This window comes from Danio rerio, chromosome 6, assembly GCF_052040795.2.
Source record: "Danio rerio strain M-AB ecotype USA chromosome 6, GRCz13ab, whole genome shotgun sequence".
Lineage (NCBI taxonomy): Eukaryota > Metazoa > Chordata > Actinopteri > Cypriniformes > Danionidae > Danio > Danio rerio.
In genome coordinates, this window is record NC_141026.1 from 35,954,151 (window position 1) to 35,976,475 (window position 22,325).

The following is a 22,325-nucleotide window of genomic DNA, read 5'->3' on the forward strand; positions in this document are numbered from 1 at the left end:
TTGTTTTCAAATTCAGTAAGTTTAAACAGTTATAAGTCCCAGTGTTAGTTTTTTGAGGTACAGTAGACTTACTAGTTTTCATTAGTTTTTATATTTTAAAATTGCTTAATTTTTATTTATTTATTTTTGCTGCTTTTTGTAAATTAGGATATTTGTTAGGTGCAAGATTTAAAAGGGCGGCATTTTGCGGGGGCAGACAGTACGGAGAGATGGTGCAAAGCAAAAACAAAAAAGTTAAAATCATACAGTATGTCGCCCAGTAAGGACATTTTCTATCATTTTAGTTAGTTTCAGTATACACAATACAGTTTTAGTTAGTTCTAGTTTTTTATTTTTCATCCAGTTAATGAAAATATTTTATTTTATTTCTAGTTTAACTAATAACCTTGGTGTGTCATGCCAGTTACAGAATCAAACTATAAAAGCCAATTCAGAAGTAAATGCACAATATCAATTACTCAAGGATAAATCTAAGAGTACAGATGAAAATCCAAATTATACAGCTTGAGTTGAACTTGAGAGTTCTTCACTACAGGCCGGTCTGGATACAGACGCGATTCTCTTTAAATACCCTATAAGAGCAATGAATGGTTGTTTTGCTAAAAGATTTACTCATCTGTTGGGATTTAATCAAAAGTTATAACAAATATTGAACAAAACCTTGTTACCTGTCACAACTGAGTATTTATCATTACCAGAGGGGAAGGACAGTTCAGGAAAGAGGGCAAGAATATGTTTAAGAAAGTCCTCAGATTCCAGAGTTGTTGTTTTTATTTTTTATTACATGGCACTTTTAAATCTGAGTAAAATCCATCCCTTCACAGGTAAACTGAGTTGTCAGACATAAGGCAGGAATCCAAGCAACAGAAGACTAGTGTTTAAACTAGCTTGAAGTGTGTCAGTGAATAAAAACAAACCACAAGTTCAGTTACTTAAAAAAAATCTTTATTATTCATAAGGTAGGATTAACAACAAACATGCGTCTTACCACAATATAAAATTGCAAGATATTGCACTGGTTTAACTAGCAGGTTTTTTTCTTTGCCCATTTCTTTTCACTTTAATCTGTACAACCACATATAGTCCTGGACACATCGACAGTGTCCTATATCCATAACACCCCCAGATCTCCATCGAATCCTTTTCAACTGAGTGTCAAATCTTAAAACACACATAATATTGAGTCATTGTTCCATCTACGCGTCATGTCTAAGGCAGTGGCCATTGCACACCAAATAACTCCAATTCTTTTCATATTAAAGACACTCAGAACACTAGATTTAAAAATATTTACACAAAAGTGATCCATCATGGATGTTAGAGGGTGGTGGTTGGTCATAAGACTATATGTGTGTTTAAAGTGGGTATATGTGTGCTCCATAGGTTTTCATTCATAAAGAGCCGAGCTGAACCACAGGTGAGAGGTGACGGGTGAATTTGCTCAAGACGGTGTGCGAGATTACATTTCACTAGTGCGCGCATGGTGGCGCATGTGGCTGCAGGACATTGATGGATGACCACCGCAGGCATTCTGACACCCGACTTTTTCACACCTTGACAAACAGCCCTACCATTATCATCGTCATCCCTATCACGTACACGAGAAGGCAGTTAGCGCTCACTTTCACAGCCCACGACTTTAGAAAAGGGAGCTGAGGTGAATTTAACACATTTAGAGTACAAATGTGCTGCAGGAAATTGCTGTTTTCTTTTTATTCTGATTAAAGGAACATTCACCTTTTTCATTTTACAACTCCCCTTGAGTTAAGTAGTCGAGCTTTGCAATTTTTAATCAATTCAGGCTCTAGCAGCAGGCACTTTTAGCTTAGCTTAGCATAAATCATTGAATCAAATTAGACCATTAGCATGTTCCTCAAAATAATAAAGGAGTTTTGATAAGCAGGTGACTACCCAGATACACTGAAAAAAATTATCTATAATTAATTTATTTAGACAAATTCAATTTAAACAAATTCTATTTAGTAATGTTCGACCTAATTTGTTTGTTTAAATTCAACCCAAATAAATTGTTTACAACCGCTTAAATCCAAGGAATCATCTCTGAATCATTTTTTTTTCAGTGTAGGTAACAGTGCTGCATATAATGGCGCCTGCTGCTGCTGCAAAAGTTCCTTGATCATTACTTTGAATGAATGTATAGTTCATAGCCTTTCTATTTTCCGTTGGACATTATAAACAATATAATTACACAAGAGTCAAAATTAGAAAGTTGCTAATGGTCTAATCTAATCGAATGATTTATGCTAAGCTAAGCTAAAAGTGCTTCCGCATGGGCCAGAGCTTGGCTGAATGACTTCAAAAATGGTCAAACGTAGCTGTTTAGGGACTCATAAAAGGAGCTTTTTAACAATAAAGTGGAGTGTTCCTTTAAAAGCAAAATGGGTAAATGAGACGCATTAATGAGTACATGTAAATCAGGAGGAACAAAAACCTAGGCTTATCAAGTGAACAATTCTTTACACCCTGTCAAATCTTATAATAAATGCATTGTCTTCCCTCATCTAAGCTACAAAATGTGCCGTAGCACTCGCACTACACAATACATTATTTAGACATAACGCACTAGTGTGAAGTTTACAAATGTTCCCGCATGTAAACATTTAAGGGCAGTTTCTATGAGCCCTTCGATTTTCAAGTGGAGATTTAAGTTTTCTGGGTTTGAAAATGGGAACTTTGGAGTGGAATTCAGTTGCAGGTCATCTGTTGTTGGGCGTAACGGTGTTGCTTAATGAATTCATTTGTGTCTCTGCCACTGGGATGTAACACTGATCAATGCCTAGCAAACAATTTTGTGCTTAATAGACATCTAATAGACATCCAAACAGATAGTTTGGCTAAAAAAACAAGGTTAAACTTGGGCTGTCAGTGAAAATCTAATAGACAGCTAAGAATAGCCTAAAACTCGACCAGTCATCAAATAGACAGACCTTATAAGTGTAGTCATTCATTTCTGTTTATTTGACGACCAGTTTTGGCCTATTCTTAGGCAATTTTCACAAACAGCCCAAATTTAGACTTGTTTTAGACAAGACGACCATGTTTAGATGTCTATTAGACATCTCTTAAAAGCAAAAAATGTTTGCTGGGGGTTCTCCACACACAACACGGAAAATACTGCAGTATATTAAACCTGACTGCCCACAGATGCATTTCAACTTCATCCAAATGCCATTTCCGTTACAAGTGCAGTTATCTCCACGGATCATAGTGCCCAGTTTAGTTAGGTTCATCAGGAATTAAGCTTCAGGCGGCAATGCTATCAACAGCTCCATTCCCTAAAGAAGTGTAAATGTGCAAGACATCCATTCACATTTCATATGGACAAAACATGAATTAGGTTATAGTGTAACTGTACATACCATCATCATGTGACGTCAGTCATAAAGCCCAAACTAAAAACACTTGAGCAAGGACACAGAAGTAGTATTGGAAATAGGCGTTTTTGATCTTAAAGAACGGGCAAGTGTTGAATTTAAAACAATACACACAAATCAAAGGGTAAACTGAGCAGAAACACAACAGAGACTATTGGCTTTGATTAAAAATGCAAAATGTGGTTAAAACAAAGTTCCACAGGTTAGACTTTCAATACATTATGGTGTTAACACAGTTTTATGTCAAGAGAATATGACAACGTACCACAGTCTCACTTACTGGTCAAACCCCTCAAGACCCCAAACCAAGTCTGGGATCTAATTGGATACTGTATTTATTGGTTTTCATATTAGTGACACACAAAATAAAAAAAGGGTTTGTGCAAATACATTAAAAGGGCTGAATCAGACAGAGCTGATATGGCCAATGTAGGACACCAATCAAATACACACTCCCATTGTTTAGGGCATAAAACAATTAAAGAACAGACTTTTTTAAATATACATTATATAAGAACACACACACACATTCAACCATGCTTCTGTACACAGGCATTCACACACACACTCCAGACACAAGTCTGCCGAAATAAAAACAACGAGGCAAACAGATATACAGAGACATCAGCAAATTGGTCCAGATATTAAAATGAGGGAAAATAAAATATGCAATCCGAGTAAGGAATAAAATGGTCCTTTCGAAATGTTTAACAATAGATGAAACTGAAACTGAAAAGGTAAAACTGTGTAGCTTGTAGCTACATCACTTTAGTGGGATGTGAATGATGGCCAAAGTTCACATAAAGAGTAATTCCAAATCATTTTCAACAACATCTTTGAATTCCGAGCACTGAGCAACATGTAAAGATGTCGTTTGTGCACTTAATGGCTGTCATTCTCCCAATTTACAGCAGCGATACCAATGTCAGTTTCAGTCTCAACATTGGTGATGGCTGTGAACATTTCAAGTTGATTTTCATAGACTTACATCTCAGCTTATCAACACAACTGAAAGCTGAGATGAGTGCAAGTGGAAAAAAATGGAAACAGTTTGGTTTTCTTATACTACGGGTGTGATGCAATCAACTGTGTGTTTGTATAAATTGCTCCAGATACGCTACTCTTATTGCTGCAATATGTCTTCTTCCAAAGATGAATAGGCAGAAAGAAATACAAGTGAAAGTGTGAGGTGGAGCTTTAAGGCACAACTATACCTACTACAATAAAAGATTCTTAAAGTAACATAAAGACAATATGAAGAGGTAATACACTGTTATAGTGGATGTGGTTGCGCTCTCTCTCTCTCTCTCTCTTTCTCTCAGAGGGCAGAACTACACATTATTTCTAGTTTTTGTGGCTGCTGAGAAAAAAAAAAATTGTTAAAAAGGAAAAGCAAGAAACGTAAAACAAAAAAATAACACAGCCTCAATTATATATGAATGGCAGAGCATAAAACCTTCTGAAATAAAGCTGTTGGGCTCGCCTGTAAACATCATCTCTCTTCCACAATCTTTTCACAGGGATATTGACATTAAGCAACACAACTGCCTTGCGTTACAATATGTATTTGTCTGTTAATAGGCATGTTCAATTAAAGCTGGGTCTTCTGCAAGGCTGCTACGTTGTCTTGTTGGATTTATCTCGTGACGTAGTGGAACTGGGCTTTGCCTGCTGGGTCTGTGATTGTGCTTCAGACCTAGGCCTTGATGTGGTGCCACTTTGCAGAGTTCCCGACCTATCCTGATGCTCTTCCCCAGCTTGAGGGATTGGAGAAGTTTGTCTTTTGAAAGTCCCTGGGACCTCTAAAGGTCTCTGAGAAGTTGAGGCTGGCTCAGATTTGGATGATGTTTGTTTAGATGGAGATTCAGTCAGTCGTGGAGACTGGGAGCCCGAAGCAGCAGATGGACTCAATTGGTCAGGAGAATCAGGGTGCTCCAGGCGACATTCTTTTATCTTTGGGTGGGTGGCATCTGCCTGGGTACGCTGGTCCTTTGTTCGTTCCATGGTCTCTTTAGTACCTGGGATATTGAGCTTGACAGGTCCAAGCACACTCTTGGCCACAGTGGTGAGCTGAGACACAACTTTATCCATTCCACTTTCAGAGGCAGTGGATGCAGAGGTGGTAGCAGCAGCGGCAGAGGCAGCAGCAGCAGCTGCAGCCTGTCTGCGATTGTCAGCCTCCTTCATCTCCTTAGTGATTCCTCCTGTTGGGGTAGTCGCAACTGGGGTATCCCTGGCTACTCCAGAAGTAGTGCTAGAATCAGTTCTACCACTGGTTTTTGACCTTGGCTCAGACATTTTTAGGGTCCTCCGGGGATCCAATGGAGGTGTGGTGGGCTTGACAAATGGGTCTTTACTAACAGAGGTAAAGGCGCTGCCTTGGGTGGAAAAGGTACTAGACAGAGGACTGGGTTGATGTGGAGAAGGTCTGGACTGAATTTCTTGTGCCTGTGACTGTTTTTTCGAGTCATCAATTATTGTTGAACTTGAGTCTTTAACAGAGGTTATTGGTTTCTGTTCTGGGGGTTTAACTGCAGCTTGCGCTTGTTGTGAGGTTGAAGTTTGTGTCTGAGATTGAGTGGTACTTTGGTTTTGTATCTGCAGTCCTCTGATGAGCTGAGGTGAGCTTGGCGGTGCAACTGTTGAAGGAAAAAGTCCCAGTGTTGGTGGAGCCGCTGGCCCCATTCTGATGGTATGGGGAGAGGCCATTACAGTTGTAGGCCTCAAGACATGGCTAGGAGGAGTATAGCAAGTTCTGCGCCCATCTTGGCTGTCTTCCGACCCTTCGTCTGTCTCATCTTCAGATGAATCCACTTCATGGATGGCATCCTGCTTTTGAAGAGATTCGCGGCGTTCAGCACGTATGGCAGACAGCTTTTCTTTCAATTTACTCTTTCCAGGAACAAGTCCCAGAGTTCCTGTTCCAGACTCCGGACCTTCTTGCCTGCCCAGTTTACGCACTGAACTTTTCTGCAGGCTTCCCTTTTCTGCAGGAGACACTCTTCCTCCCATAAGAGTCTCACTGGCTGACTCTTGCAGGCTCTGTAGACTAGGGTCTCGCTGCAGCATCTCTTTTTTAAACTCTGAATGTGAGGTATCAAGACTGTGTTTGCGGCTGGCACCAACTGGGAGCTTTTTATCAGCAGCCGAAGAGGGAGAAGGAGAGGAGGATGAAGAAGAAAGAGAGGCAGCGAGTTTCTCAGCGGACTGGACTCGTTTTAGCAAAGGAGAGCGAGGAGGGTCTGCACTCTTTGGCCGAGATATCTGTCTTACTAATGGAGGTGAAGAGTGCAGTTTGACAGGAAAAGACTGCCCTATTGAAGAAGTGATGAGCCCGTGGCTTGGCAGGGGAGAAGGGGAACGCTGGGGAGAAGTGCTCTGTGGAGTGGGCGATGGTGTACGAGCCAGAGGGGATAAAGGGATGTTGCCTGCAGACTTCCGGCGGGGGGAGCGGTACTGTCTCTGCAGCTTGGGGGCCAGACCATGCAAGGAGCTGGGTCTGATCTGGCCAGAACTGGCAGGAGAGTTTGGCACACTGGAGCTAGGCGAGCTACTTTGGGATGAGTTTCCACCAACTGTAGAAAAAAGAAAAAGGAAGGTTCAAGGTTACATATTGAGACTACCAAAAATAATGAGCATGATATGCATGATCTTACAGGGAACTAATATTAAGTAAAAAAAATCAATGATTATTATATCTGACATGGCAGTATGTTTATCGAAGTAACACTGGCTTGTATATTGTATATTACACTTAAACAATGTTTGCCAGCCTTACTGATGTTGTGAAATAAAAAAAAGGCTTCACCTGAGTGGGCGGAGTCAGGTGTTGAACGACAGCCCTGTGTGGGCGAATGAGGTGACATGTGAGTAGGAGAGCCTGGGACGCTCTCACCAGAAGAGACCGAGCGATTCAGAGAGGACAGGCTGCGACTGGTGTGAAGAAGGGTCGCCTGTTTGGTGATCTTACGAAAGAGGGAATTCCTCTTCTTACTGAAGTGGATAAATTAGATACAAACCATTACTGGAACAGCAAACATATTTAAAGGAACTGAAATAGGAAACATTTGTGTGGAATATAGGTGTAATTTAAATAATGCTAAATGTTAAACTTCACCTATCTTGTCCTTCTCTAGTTTTGGTTCTTTTGTTGCGACGGGCCATTTTGGACTTGTAGCTAGTTTTGCGAGCAGGACCAACCTTAATTGATGTATTTTCAAAGGGTGTAGCAGAGATGGACACCTTACTGCCACTCTGGAACAGAAAAAATAAAAATGAATCTCAATATCAATAACAGCAAAAAGGCTTATAAGAACTTAGCTACAAATGTACCTTAAGAATGAGCTCAACAACTTCTGTGTGCACAAGTCCATGGACAGGCTCTCCGTTAACATGTGTGATGAGATCTCCCTCTCTCAGTCCAGCCTCATGAGCAGGTCCTCCATCCTCCACATGCTGCAAAGACATATTTTAAATGTTGTAACGCTACAAATTGCTGTATTTACAAACTGTATTTTTCGACAATAACTACATTCACCCAGTACTACTCACCCAGACCATGTGATGGACAGTATATATGTCTGTGTCTCCCATGTAAACCCGGATTGCACGTAAAGTAAAACCATATTTCTTTCCAGCTCGGTGGATGATTATGGCAGGTTTAACACTACAGACAGCTGGGGAAAGGTCACGGCTGGGCGAGGAGTCACGTGATGAGGGGTTCGAAGAGAGAGAGTGAGGCGACATGGGACTGGCCAGTGGAGAAGCACCATGGTGATCTAAAAAACAAGAAGTTAGCTCACTTCACACATTTCTTCTGAATATATAAAGGCAGCAAATCCAATCAAGTGACTGTGATGTTAACTAGATGATTGTGTCATGTTCCCAATCATGTGGACAGTAGATCTAAGATTCAAAAGGTTGATATAGGATTATGTCTTACATTGTAAAATCATGATGGTCAATCATATACTGTACACTTACCAGCAGGGATCATGAGTGACAGGGTTGTTGCTGAAGCTGATTTGATGACTTTGCTAAGTGGACGTGATGTGTGTTTATCTGTATCTCCTGAAAGCAGTCTGTGGCGAGCTCTTCGAGCCGCCAAATCACTGATGGCTCTTGGAGTCGAGTTTTCAGAAACTTCAGCACTATAGCGAGAAGCACGATCTAACACATCACCAGAACTACCAGCTGAAATCACACACAAAAACAACCATATAAATATACAGAAAAATTTCAACTATCAAAATTATCAATTACGGTGTTATTTTAAACAATAATAATACGCTTTTTTTTTTAAAATCCCTTTATGTGAGATTTGTACATCTCATTAAAACATTTCAAACAATTTCCAGTTAAATCTAGAACCTATACCATATGCCAGAGTCTAATTCAGCAAGACTAACGTGTGAGTGTGGACTGGCTGATTTGACTGGAAGTGGATCCTGGCGTGGTGGGCGATTCATCCAGCCTGAGCTCTCTCTCTACAGGGAGCTCTGGTATGGCCTGAGGCAGATCATCCCCTCGAGGGCCTCTCACAGGGGTCTTCCTGCTCCCCACACAGCTATCCTCTTCACTGGATATGGCGAAGCGAGGCATTTCAATGATGGCCGAGCAGCAGCGGCGACGAACAGTCAGAGGTGGACTCGAGTCACTCTCGGTGTGAGAAGACTCGGAAACAGAGAGACGCTTTCTGAGACTGCAAAAGACCAAACATGTTCAATATATCATGCTTGACAAAAACAGTGGTACATATTTAATTTTTTTTATTATTGGAATCGTTTCTGGTGTTGCACTCACATTTCAGGTGAGCCCACCAACCAGCTTCGGTCTCTGGACTTTAGGCCACTTAGACTGTCGATCCGCTCTCCTCCCTCTTCACTCAGACTGCGCTTAGTAGGAGGAGGGGTGCGTTTCTCCTCATGCAAGGAAAGACGCTCCATACTACTATACACCTGAAAGAGGGAGATCAACAACTAAATATAAAGAGAACGAAAATATATACAGTTCAAAGTAGAAAAAGTTGAACTTTGGGGGAAAATGTGAACTGTTGTAGGATCTAGATTAAATTCATTAGATTCATTTTGACATTTCCATAAATGTACCAAATTAAGATGCATTTTATTATTTCGATTTATTTTGGCCACCTTCTGTCCCATTTATGCGCCAGCCCTTCATTCGTACATCTGCCTATTTTACAGCTGTGGGAAAGGTTTAGCCTGATTTATGATTTATAGTTATTTGTTTGAATCAGATGTAATTTTTATTTAATTCTTTTCAACTGCTAATGCAATTTCTTCTAAATTGCAACTACTTTTTTACATAAGGAAAACAAGTGTCATGTTTAATTGTGTATTTATATTAATTTTTATACAAGGAAAACACTTGTTCTTCTGTATATTTATTGAATATTTTGTATAGGGAGACGTCGATCAGGATTTTCTCAGCCGATAACAAGTACAGATTCCTTGTCTTGGTGATCGTCAATACGGAGTACCGATTCTAATGCGTCAAGCTTTATAATGCATTAAGCACATTTTCCCTCTAAGTACGAACCTTAAGAGAAGATCTTGCCTTACCTAAGAATAAGAATTAAATATGTTGCATATAAAACCTTAAACATACCTCTTATAACCATTTAGGTGTAAACATGTCATAGCCAGAAGCAGCTTTACAGAAAATAATTAATTCTTTCATTTTACTTTGGCTTTGTCCCTTATTTAACAGAGGTCGCCACAGTGGTATGAACAACCACAGAAAATAATATAACAGATATAAAAAACAAACAATGCAATTTGGAAACATTGCAAATAATAAAAGAAAAATTCAGCATGTCTCAATCAAGAACAGGTTTGTAGCACACATTTGATGCATAAGAATTCAAAATGCACACCTATAAATCTAATACTTCTATACTAAAAGGAAATAAGCCTGTAAACTACCGTTTATTGCTGTAAGTATATTACAAGAAGTTATATTATAAAGTATTAGTTTTATCTATCTAATATTTCCAGCCAGCTTCTGGTGAACTTGCAATAGTCAAAAAACTTGAATGTAGAAAGGCCTAAATACATGCAAGACCATTCAAATATTTAGCTTTTCTCCAACTATTGACAGCAGATCATTCAATGAGAGAGGGAGATGTGCACTCATGATATCTTTACTGCTCTATTCATTTAACCTAAGAAATGTAATGCTTAAAACATCACTTTGCCTCTCTCGATCTGTTCTCTTGCTCATTCACTCTCGTCGCCATGATTTCCAAGTATTTTAACTAATTCTGGGGATCACAGAGCTACTATGAATTTGCGGGAGAGACCTGCGGAGCTTACGGGAGAAGTCATAAGGTTGGATAAGACGCTAGATAGGGGCAATCGCTCTGCTCGCGTCATAGCAGCTCAAAACACTGGATGTACAATGGCTGCACAGAGATCATCACTCACACGAGTTGCGCCAATAGACAGGTCGCACCGCATTGGTATATTTTTTAGTTTATGTGATGCGAGCACAGCAAACGCTCATGCCTCCACACATTATTTACCTCCTTACGTGTTGTGGCTGCTGTAGGCTATGTATAATATAAAGGAGGACATGTGTGTCTTCCTTTGCTTGTAAGCTCATTAACAAACCCCTGCTATTGGTTTACGAGAACGCCCAGATTGGCGAGTACTGATCGAGTCATTAAATGTGATTATCGTCCAAAATTGATCTTCGGCTGATCAATCGGGCATCCTTAATTTTATACTATTCAGTTTCTGTTGTGTTGAGTTAACATGCATTTGTAAAATCCACCTTGCTGAATCGTGGCGAACAGGAGGAGAACTGACGGATCTCCAAATGGTCGTCATCATTTGTGTCATCTTCTTCTTCTGAGTCCACATGATGATAACGATCTGAGCGTGCTAAAGAGTGAAAGAGAGAGAGAGAGATCTTAGATTGTGTTTTCCAGACTGTATGCACGAGTGGTATTTATTTGCATTGCAGGTAAAGAAAAAAGTCTTATCATAAATATCACTCTAGTATCTTCTGCCTGAAGACGTACTGTCAAAGTAGCTAGTGTCATCCTCCGACTCCAGCTGAGGAATGAACTCGGCCTTCTGCCTCAGGAGGCTGTTCCAGTCCAGATCAGTAAAGAAGCGGTGCTGTTTTACCTCAAACGCACTCCCTGTGAGACATAAAAAGAGAAGATTTCTTTAAATATTTCTTAGCGAGCAATGATGTAGCATTATATAAAAAAAACAAAGACTTCCCAAGATTTTCTGATGAGGTTTATTTATATACTATTAATCACAATAGCCAAGTTACTCCTCTAATTGTCTTCCAGGGAATACATTAAGAAGTCAGCATCTGTGCAAGTAAGAGTAAATGTGCAAGAGGACCTGTCCCAAGACGCTCTAGAGGGTTTTGCCGAAGAAGTTTGGAGATGAGATCTTGAGCATCCGGAGGCAAAGCTTCATCACCTTCTGGCCAGATTATCTCATCTGTTGAACAAAACATACATAACCACATTTCCCAGAGGACTGTTAGGTCAGATCAGACTTCAGAGTACTATTGTATCCCAGATAACTCAAAGACAAGCAAGATTACAGGTTAGTACATACAGTTGAAGTCAGAACTATTAGCCCCCTTGAATTATTAGGCCCCCTGTTTATTTTTCCCCAATATCTGTTTAACGGAGAGAATATTTTTTTTTATCATATTTCTAACCATAATACTTTTAATAATTCATTTCTAAAAATGTATTTTTTCTATCTTTGTCATGATGACAGTAAATAATATTTTACAAGATATTTTTCTAGACACTTCTATACAGCCTAAAGTGACATTTAAAAGCTTGACTGAGTTAAATAGGTTAACTAGGCAGGATAGGGTAATTAGGCAAGTTATTGTATAACAATGGTTCGTTCTGTGGACTATCAAAAAATATATAGTTTAAAGGGGCTAATAATTTTGACCTTAAAATGTTTTTTTTTTTTGTTTTTTTAAGTAAAAACTGCTTTTATTCTAGCCGAAATAAAACTAATACGAATTTCTTCATTACAAAAAATATTATCAGATATACTTTGAAAATTTCCTTGCTCTGTTAAACATAAATTGGAAAAAAAAATATATATATATATATATATATATATAAATTAAATACTGTCCATATCAGTTTTGATAAATTATACTGCATTCTGTATCAGTTAAAAAGGTTGAACACCCACACCAAGTTTATTATATAGTTTATGATCCTTAAATATTTTTACTGTTTCTTTGCAGAAAACTGACCACTGATGACTTGTCCAAACAGTTCTTCAGGTGTATCTCCAAAGAAAGGAGCACAGCCCACCAGAAACTCATACAAGATGACTCCCATGGCCCACCAGTCAACTGGTTTTCCATAACCCTGTCGCAGAATAACCTCAGGAGCAATGTATTCAGGAGTACCACACACCTAAGAGAGAAAGAGAGAATATTGTCCTTGTATTAAAAAAAAGAAAAGAATAAACGAAAGAGAAGAAAATATATAGTCTAACAGGTCACTTCTACCTGTTTGTCCAAGAATTCTCGAGTATCTTTTTCAATGTGGCCCTCATACAGATTAGTTGTTAAGCTCATTAAACCAATCTTGGACAGGCCAAAGTCAGTCAGTTTGACGTGTCCCATTGAGGTAATCAGGAGACTGCAGAAAACAGACATTTTGTTCTTTAGTCGGTATTTGAGGACCATTTATCCATTAAAAAGAATTGCTGTATAAACCAAAGCAAACTAAATTGACAGAAAGTCAACTGCAAACAAGCTGGTTTCCTTACTTGTCAGGTTTGAGGTCTCTGTGCACAATACCATAGTTGTGAAGGTATTCCAATGCAAGAACGGTTTCAGCAAAGTACATGCGTGCCATATCCACAGGCAGAGCTCCAATGTGCTTCAGGAGAGTGGCACAATCCCCACCTTTAGACATACAAACCAATTCAACTAGAGCATCACTTTGTGGTGTATGCCATACTGAAATCCTCCACAGAACAGTTACATCTTCAAAAGGATGCCATATATCTTACCCTCCACATACTCCATAACCATGCAAAGATGTCTCCTTGTCTCAAAGGAGCAGAACATGCTGACAACAAAAGGGTTTTCTGCAAATGTCAAGATGTCTCTTTCCACAAAGGCCTGCTGGATCTGGTTTCTTAGGATCAGGTTCTGCTTGTTGATCTTCTTCATGGCAAATCGCTGACGGGTCTCTTTATGCCTCACCAGAAACACAGCCCTGAGTGAAAAAAGGTATGTTTTACGCAAATCAGTTGCTTTTTACTCGACTATGAAAAAGCACAGGAGATACAATCGATGATGACATATTATAACTTTTTAGTCCCTCCAGGATTTTGCAAATAAAGATTCAGATTTTTGTTACTAAAAAGACTAACTTTTGTTGCAAAATGTCATAAAATCTGCAGCATTTCTTGTTTTAGTATGAAAATATTCACCAATTTCTTAATTGTTTACCTCCAGAACTATTGATCTCTGTAATTTATAAAGGAAACACTGAGAAACAGAGATAACCCCTAAAGTCTGCTTTATCATTTTTGAAAATGAAACCATTAATATTATTATTATTTGAAAATATATGTTAAGTCTGTGTTGTTTGAAGATTTGAACACACTGATAAAAGATGCAGAGCATGTGTGTCTGAGTGTTAGATTAAGATTAACAGAGTAAGAAAGAAAGAGAGAACGATACGCTCATGATGACAGATGCATTTATAGACCATTTTAAGGGATGTAAACAAAAACAATGGTCCCAACATATTTCCTGTTTGATAAATAATGTTATAATAGCTGTTTTAACATTAAGTTATGACTGAATTGTCTTTTATTACAGTTATAAAATAGTTTAATAATAAGCAGAAAATGTTCATGGGCCAATGACTTCACCGAAATGAAAAGGCCTATACAATGTATAGAAATTTAGCTATTGATGTAACTCACATGGCCTAAACAGGCTTTGAATGTGCATTACGATAATGTCACATGATGCAGATCACACATTGGACAAGAAGTGTGTATTGACAACTCAAGGCTTTGCACGGCAAACAGGCACATTCTATTTGCAAATACTCCAATGTTTTGAATTTAAAACTATGTAGATGGAGCTCTGTGGCATGGCGGAATATTGAACAGTATTCTGACAGCCCCAAAAATAGGAAAATCAGGCTCAATTGAAAACAAATTGCAAGCTCCACCAAATTTGTGACATTTGCTTGATTTTGTGTTAAATTTAGAGATTGTGGAATTGTGAAATCCTGGAGGCTCTGACTCATAATCATTCTTGAGGTTGTGAAATTCTATTGTCTTACCCATAGGCTCCATTACTGATGAGTTTAATGGTCTCGAAGTCTTCCTCGCGAGGTGTTTTAGTCTTGGGCTGCGGTTGAGGCTGAGGTTGGAGTGGCTGTACGGTTGCTCCTCGACTCTGCATGTCAACACAAACACTTGGTCTTAGACGAATGTTATTATGAAAAGGTGACCAAGTCATTTCAGAAGTTTTCTCTATTTGTTTACTCACATCTGTGGAATCTGTCTCTGTCTCTGGTGTTTCAGGGTTACCGCTGTCATAGCTGCTCAGCTGGGCCATTTCTAGAGAGTGAGAACAAATGAAAACAAACAGATGTCTCCATTATTCTAAGTTATTTGGGATTTAGGTGACTCTAGGTATTCTCAACTAAGAATGCAAAATCAATAACTTAATAGCTGCTTCATACTGTACATTCCCCAAAAAAGTGTTTAGATGCCACACTGAACATATATATGACTGTCTGCTTTAACCTGAATTTCTTTTTTTCTTTTTTTGCCTTGGTGTGTCATTTAATTTTTTGTGTGTAGCTAAGGGTTTGAATGCTTTCAGAGCAACTGTTTATAGACTCCTACCCTCAAGGGGGTCCCTGGTGAGGCCCAGCTGGCTGATGATGTATCGAGGGATGTCAGACTTGATGCCTTGACCTTCTTTAGCATGACCTTCAGCTGCCTCTAACAGGTGGTAGAACTCCTCCGGGTCAAACTCCTACAAAACATAGGGAAAATTAAGTACATGCGAGATGCTTTCTAGCCTAGAGTTGATCAAAAATCAAACACTTAAGAACAAAAAATGTAAAATAATGATTAATGGATTACTGTTAGAACACCTGTTTCTACAGTTTTATGCTTTTTTTAAGAAACACTCCTCATTCTGGCAAGGTACTGTAATTTGCAATGATATCACAGATTCTGGTGGTGGAATAGTAGGGCTTGGTGCTGGGAACTATTTTAAAGCGCTGCATAATATCATTGTGCCTGCTTCAGCCATAGTACAGCAGCAAAGTTCTTTGATTATTATGCAATGAGAGTGTAGTTTATAGCCATGTCAGCCTAGAAAACAGCAAAATTAAATTTTTTTTAAAGCCTTAGTACACTATATATATATATATATATATATATATATATATATATATATATATATATATATATATATATATATATATATTAATAAAAGAGTCAAGATTTCAATAGGATAATGAGATGCTAATGCTAATCCGCTTCAATGATCTATGCTATGCTAAGCTAAAAGTGCTCCTCTCAGGCTAATCAGCTGAATGGATTCAAAAATGGTACAATTTAACTGTTTAATAGAGGAGTTATAAAAGTGGAGTGTTTCTTTAATCATTTTACAGTGTAAGAGAAGAAGGAAAAAGCCAAACAAACAAAAGGCTCAGTAAGAGCCAAAATCACTGTCATTAATTAAATGAACAGTTTAGAATATTGCTGGCGTGCCTATTCAGGCAGGTTTGTCTCCAGGTGTCACACTGAGGTGTTTTGGATGCATTGTGCGCATATGAAGCAGAACAGGTTAACAGCTCATTTACTCTCTCAGCTGCTGGCCCTCCATCAGTGCTGAGCTGTACTGTGTGTCAAACTACTGAATGCACCAGATTACTCAAAATACACATGTGGCCGTATTCACACAGCCCTGCTGTTCCATTTTGGAGTCTGAGAAACATTTGTGTTTGCATGTGAGCATTTTTGGGTGGTGTAAAACTATACATTATTTTACAACACATGATATATAAACATCTGGCATGGTTTGTTCAGCAGTACAGTAAATTTAAGCTGCTGTGTGTAAGATTTTGACTCTTCTAAAGCATAAAAATACCATAATATGTTAGCAGATATTTAAGAAACATGCCAAGTGAACATTCTTGTTTATCTGAAAAACAATGCTGAAGTCAGATATTCTGCTTTGAAAATGGACCTTCTGTGCCGGAATGCTGTCTTTGTTTTGGTTCTTTTAACCCACCCAATGCCACTTTAGCCAATAATATTTCAGCACCCCAGGTTGCCTTAGTGGAAAACCACATCTGGACAGTAGCAGTCTCTGAAATGAGATGCATATTTAGAGTTCCACATGAAGTTATTAATTAGCAAATAATATTACGAGCGTAAACATTAGGCGAGCAGGTTACATTGTAACCCTGTGTAACCTCAAAACACGCTACATGACGAGATTTGCAGTGCACTAGACAAAACACGACAGAAATTTAAATACAGTCTTTCAAAAGTACAGAATATGCACGCACTCACGAAATGGTAAGCTTTATAATCTAGTTAATACATATTAAACCTCTTCAACAATATTAAATGTACATGCTGAGTCACTGTGCTGGTTTGCATTATTTCACAGTTCTAAAGTTCAACTTCAAATGGTTTATTTTTAAGATCTGAGGTTAACGATCTGCTGCTGCTTTCAGTAGTATGGCAATAAATGTCATGTAAATTGGAATTCAAACTCACATTGTTAGCTTTTAATACTGAATAAAGCACATGAGGTGTACCTGAGGTGAGCATTGTCAGTTTTCTGTTGTTCAGCTGCAGGAAACAGAAGCCTTTTCTAATATATCAATTCGAGGTGTTGTTTAGAACAAAAACTCCTTTTAATATGGTAAATATTCCCTCTATCGCATACTGTTGCTTTTATTTAGGAAACAACTTAAATCAGCCTTTAGGCTCGATTGTTAGACTCGCCCCTGTTGGTCAATCTGGCAACCTACGCTTGCATTTGTTTTGAACCAGGAGTGTAATACCTAATTCAACCACTGGGTGTCAAATTTACATACTGCACCTTTAAGTCATTGTGCATTTGTATACTTTGCAATGATGGTCTTTATTTAAAAAGTAAATAACACATAATTACAACTGTACTGAACATGTGCTTTATTAACTACTGAAATGAAAAGCAGTAATCTAAAATCTTACAAAAAAAAAAAAAATTGTAAAGAACTCCAGAGTAAATCTATTGAAATATTAGTACTTACCAAACATTCTAGCAGCCGGGCAGGCCGAGCGATGATTATCATCAGCTTTTTAACTAGCTGGGTGACAAATGTCACCTCCCCACTTTCTGAACGCTCATGAGCCTGGCAACAAACAGAAGACCAGCATTGGTTAAGTTGCTTTGTCTGAAAATGAAATTAGTTCCTCAACAATTAATTTAACTCCTTAACAAAATACTAAACATCCACATAAATCTCAACAAATTCACTTAATTCTTTAATTGAGTCAAACAGTACTTTTTGATTTCAATTAGAATTTCGTTAAAAAATAATAATAATTAAATAGATAATCAAATTTGAAACAAGTATCAAAATACAAAACGTTTCAAATAAATGACACCCTATTTCATACACCTCATATATTTGAATAAACATTTAATTGTTTCTCAAGCATGAACAGTTTATTTGCTGTAATCTGAATGACAAAAATACATATGAAATAAGTCTGCTTCTCTAAATTTATACCATATAAAGTTATCAACTACTGTAGCTTGTCTTTTTTTTTTTGTCTTAAGCATATCCCAATGTCTTGGTCCACCATTTTGTATACAATAAAGATGCAGGTAAATCAATTAACAAATTACCTGAATCTATATTTTGCTTTTTCTGCAGAAAAGTCTTTTAGTAACTTTAGTACTTTTAGTAACTAGTTATAGTATGTGTACATAAACTACCTAACCCATCTGTTGAAATTAGCTGAATAGATGTAAAGCACACCGCATTCAATCCTACATGGGTAAACTTGACTAATTTCATTGTAACGAGTGAGACAGAATTTAAATACATTTTTGACACTAGAATAAGAGACAGTTGAAAGCAGTGTGCAGAGACAGTACATAAAAGGTGCAGATAGAGAGAGTACATCAATGGGACAGAAGAGAGCCGTTTAGAGTAGATGGTTAAACAGCCGGCTGACAGTAATAGAGCCATCTCTGACAGACAGCACAGTCACCTCAGGGGATGTCTAATCAGCCTCTGAATTATTTATACAGGTAATGAAACCGCCAGTGAATTGCACATACTCAGGATAATAAAGGGTCTCTGCACAGAGTAAATACACTATAGACAGACAGAAGTAACAGGAGTGAGAAGTAGGATGGTGAAGGGATTAGCACATTTTAAACTATATGAAATGAGATACTCTGCACTCAGCTGCCCATAAGGTCAAGCTTAAGGTCAATAGAAAATTCCCAGGATTCCACGAGAGCCAGACGTCATGGTGACAGCCAGGTCACTCAAATGACCCGCACTTGAGATTGGCTCCTGTGGTTTTTAATGATGCAACCATGGGAGACTGAATGATATAGGCTGGTCACTTTAAAAAGTAAAACTAGTCTGACCTAAAGAAAAATGACCAGTTGAATAAATAAAAGCCCATTAATGAGAATATATATATATATATATATATATATATATATATATATATATATATATATATATATATATATATATATATATATATATATATTAAAACAAAGGGTGGGGGGAGGAGGTTGAGGGGCATTCCAAACTATGGTCTACTATAGTGTCAGAGTCAGATCTCAGAGAAAGAAAAACAAGAGATGCATAAAACTACTACTATAAAGTATACAGTATGGACTAATGTTGAATAATATTTGAATATATGCATCCATATTATTATGAGCCAATATAAGTGATTTTGTTTCAATATACAATTTATATTACTTTATATTTTACAAATTATTTTACACATTCAAGTATAATGTTATAGTGCCAATCATTTAAAGTTCTACAGTGCCCAGCATAATTTAGCACACCCCATTTTGAATATGAATATTTTGATCCATTTCTCAGTGATTATAGGCAATGTATTTTGGTGCATTTAAACAAAACAGATTAATGAAACAGATATAATTATTAAAATCAAATTTTATTTACCAAAACAAATATGTAGAAAAGATAACACAATTAAATTCAAGCAAAAATATTGAAAAAGAAATTACACCCTACTAAATTTTAATTATTGATTTTTTTTTTGCTTCTCTTGATTTTTCCTCATTTTTAAATTTGTATGTAAGATTGTTTTATTACATAAATTTGGGTGTACTAGTTTTTGGAATGTTATCGTAAGTTATTTAGCTGGATAAGCTCCAGATTCGGCTTCAGTACTGACTAATCTAATGTATATGCACATATATAATATTGCATAGCGTCCTATAAAAAAATGAATGAATTTAAATGAATTGAAAAGATAGATTTATGAGGGTTGTACTTCTATACTGTATGCTGAGCACTGTATACTTGTTTTAGTATAAAGTCAAATAAAATAATTCTTGTTGGTAACAGCATGTCATTTTAAAATAAGTGAATCTTTTACAAAATAAGTTTAAAGTGTTATCGACTATAACACTTCCAAACAAAAAAACTTTGATTTACAATTTGAATATAAATACAGTAAACTCTAACAGATGAATTATCACCCATTAAAACAGTTTAGCTACAGATCCTGTTTAGATTGTGGGACGACCGGTGTGTCCACAAATCAACATCATAAAACAGCATCTACTGATCACCCTATGATTCCATATGACCTTGATTCCATGCAAACCTGCAAAGTAAAAACAACCAGAAACTCAACTGTTAGATCCACATGGTTTCTGAGTGCGCTCTGCTCCCAGCGCTCTAAAATCTGTTGAAGAACCTCCTCTTCCTCCAGCCGCCTCTGCCATGAGACGCAGGACATCCTCAGCGCGAGCGATGAAGGTGTTAAATGGAGAAGTCTGGAATGCAATTCTGAGCACCTGCTGAAGATGCGATTTATACCGCGATCCCCGTCTGGCCCACCTGTCACCATCGGCTCCCAAACTAAAACAGCCAATTAGCACAGCCTGGATGATGTCATCCCAATTCGCCTGAATGCCAAGTATGGCTACGATGATGGTACGGCGACTGCATGAGATCACGGCGTGTGTGTTTTTGATTCTGGCAAGCAACAGCAACCGGATGGTTAAGGACAACCAACCGAAAGAGGCGAAAACCCGACCTGATCCCTCCTTCCATTCTCACTCCCACCCTTTCTTTCTCTTGCTCCCCCCACCCTCCTCTTTGGGTGTCTAGGATACTCATCCGTCACCAGTGGTGGTTACTGGGGTGTGAAATTAAAATCAGGAAGGTGCTGCACCCCCCGTTCCTATACCATACACACACAACAAACACACAGTCGTGTACATTCCTGCACACACATGATTTGTGGGGTGAGAATGGGACCTCTGGGAGTCATTACACTGGCCCCTGGTGCTGTGACTGAGCTAATCAAGACATCAGCGACCTGTTTCCTGACTAATGCAGATGTGACAGGTGACCACAGAATGAACGATGGAAAACAAAAGCAGTGACTTGTTTTGATGACATCACCACTTTGGCAGATTTGGATTTATGGATATGGACTCATCTCAATACTCTCGAAACATCAAAATACATAAAATATCCTAAACTTTTGGCATGGTAGTGCAAGTAAAAAATGTTAATGTTTTTAAAGAAACCTTTTTTTTCCTGCTCCACAAGGCTGCATTTATTTGATTTAAAAGAAGGTAAGGTACCTGACAAAAATCTTGTCGTCTATCCAAGTTTAGGAACAACAAACAATAATTTGACTTCTAGTTGATCACTTGGTATCAGAAGTGACTTATATGAAAGCCAAAGGCCTCTAGATTACACTTATTTTACCAAAATATAATATGATCATGCTTTGATTTTTAATTATTTAAGTCGGACAGTAAGGTCTGACTTTGCTGAGACAAAATTCTGTCACTGAACAGAAATAGTGTACAGTATATAATATAATGTCATGGTGAGGTGGAAAAAGAGTTAATATTATGTAATGTAATGTGTATTTATATAGCGCATTTATTGTGTATGGCCATACACCCAAAGCGCTTCACAATCATGAGGAGGGTCTCTCCACACCACCACCAGTGTGCAGCATCTACTTGGATGATGCAATGGCAGCCACAGGACAATGGTGCCAGTGCGCTTACCACACACCAGCTATTGGTGGAGTGGAGAGACTGTGATACAGCTAATTTGATGGACGAGGATGATTGGGAGGCCATGTTCGTAAGGACCAATGAGGAACTTTGGCCAGGCCACTGGGGTTACACCCCGCACTCTTTACAAGAAATGCCACAGGATTTTTAATGAACACAGAGAGTCAGGACCTCGGTTTAACTTCTCATCCGAAAGACGGCACCCACTGACAGTGTAGTGTCCCCTTCAATTTTACTAGGGCATTAGGACCATATATTGAGCATTCCCTGCTGGCCTCACTAACACCACTTCCAACAGCTACCTATTTTTCTCATGTGGTCTCCCATCGAGGAACTGACAAGGCTCAGTCCTGCTTAGCTTCAGTGAGTAACCAGTCTTGGGTTGCATGGGTGATATGGCTTGGCAATGTATGACAACGTATGATTCGCATGAGCTTGGACGACTGCATCCATACATTTCCGCAATGACTCAAATAACTAAATAAAGTCAAATAAAGTCATCAGGAATGGCAAAGAAAGTGTTCTTGTAGGACTCTCAGAGTTCATCAAGATTCTTTGGATTCATCTTCAATGCCTTCT

At 38.2% G+C, this 22,325-nt stretch overlaps 2 protein-coding genes across 18 annotated transcripts in view; both read right to left on the reverse strand.

Annotated features, from left to right (window-relative positions):
* Positions 1-22,325, reverse strand: part of LOC147843556 (uncharacterized) — a 536,892-nt gene that overhangs the window by 412,637 nt on the left and 101,930 nt on the right. The gene's annotated exons all lie outside the window — the stretch shown is intronic.
* Positions 3,668-22,325, reverse strand: part of mast2 (microtubule associated serine/threonine kinase 2) — a 200,990-nt gene continuing 182,332 nt past the window's right edge. For 16 of the 17 annotated variants that reach the window (XM_087257530.1, XM_087257529.1, XM_087257528.1 and 13 more), the window contains 19 exons: positions 17,722-17,823; positions 15,305-15,437; positions 14,943-15,013; positions 14,734-14,849; positions 13,439-13,647; positions 13,193-13,331; positions 12,930-13,062; positions 12,669-12,834; positions 11,777-11,878; positions 11,440-11,562; positions 11,190-11,299; positions 9,198-9,352; positions 8,804-9,096; positions 8,379-8,588; positions 7,947-8,173; positions 7,728-7,850; positions 7,513-7,649; positions 7,204-7,388; positions 3,668-6,970 (listed from right to left, as the gene is read on the reverse strand). In XM_087257530.1, the coding sequence (XP_087113656.1) occupies positions 5,013-6,970; positions 7,204-7,388; positions 7,513-7,649; positions 7,728-7,850; positions 7,947-8,173; positions 8,379-8,588; positions 8,804-9,096; positions 9,198-9,352; positions 11,190-11,299; positions 11,440-11,562; positions 11,777-11,878; positions 12,669-12,834; positions 12,930-13,062; positions 13,193-13,331; positions 13,439-13,647; positions 14,734-14,849; positions 14,943-15,013; positions 15,305-15,437; positions 17,722-17,823 (4,692 nt within the window). In that variant the 3' untranslated portion in view covers positions 3,668-5,012. Of the gene's footprint in view, positions 6,971-7,203; positions 7,389-7,512; positions 7,650-7,727; positions 7,851-7,946; positions 8,174-8,378; positions 8,589-8,803; positions 9,097-9,197; positions 9,353-11,189; positions 11,300-11,439; positions 11,563-11,776; positions 11,879-12,668; positions 12,835-12,929; positions 13,063-13,192; positions 13,332-13,438; positions 13,648-14,733; positions 14,850-14,942; positions 15,014-15,304; positions 15,438-17,721; positions 17,824-20,338; positions 20,685-22,325 lie in introns of those variants that run through there. The other variant, XM_087257543.1, reaches the window with a different exon arrangement.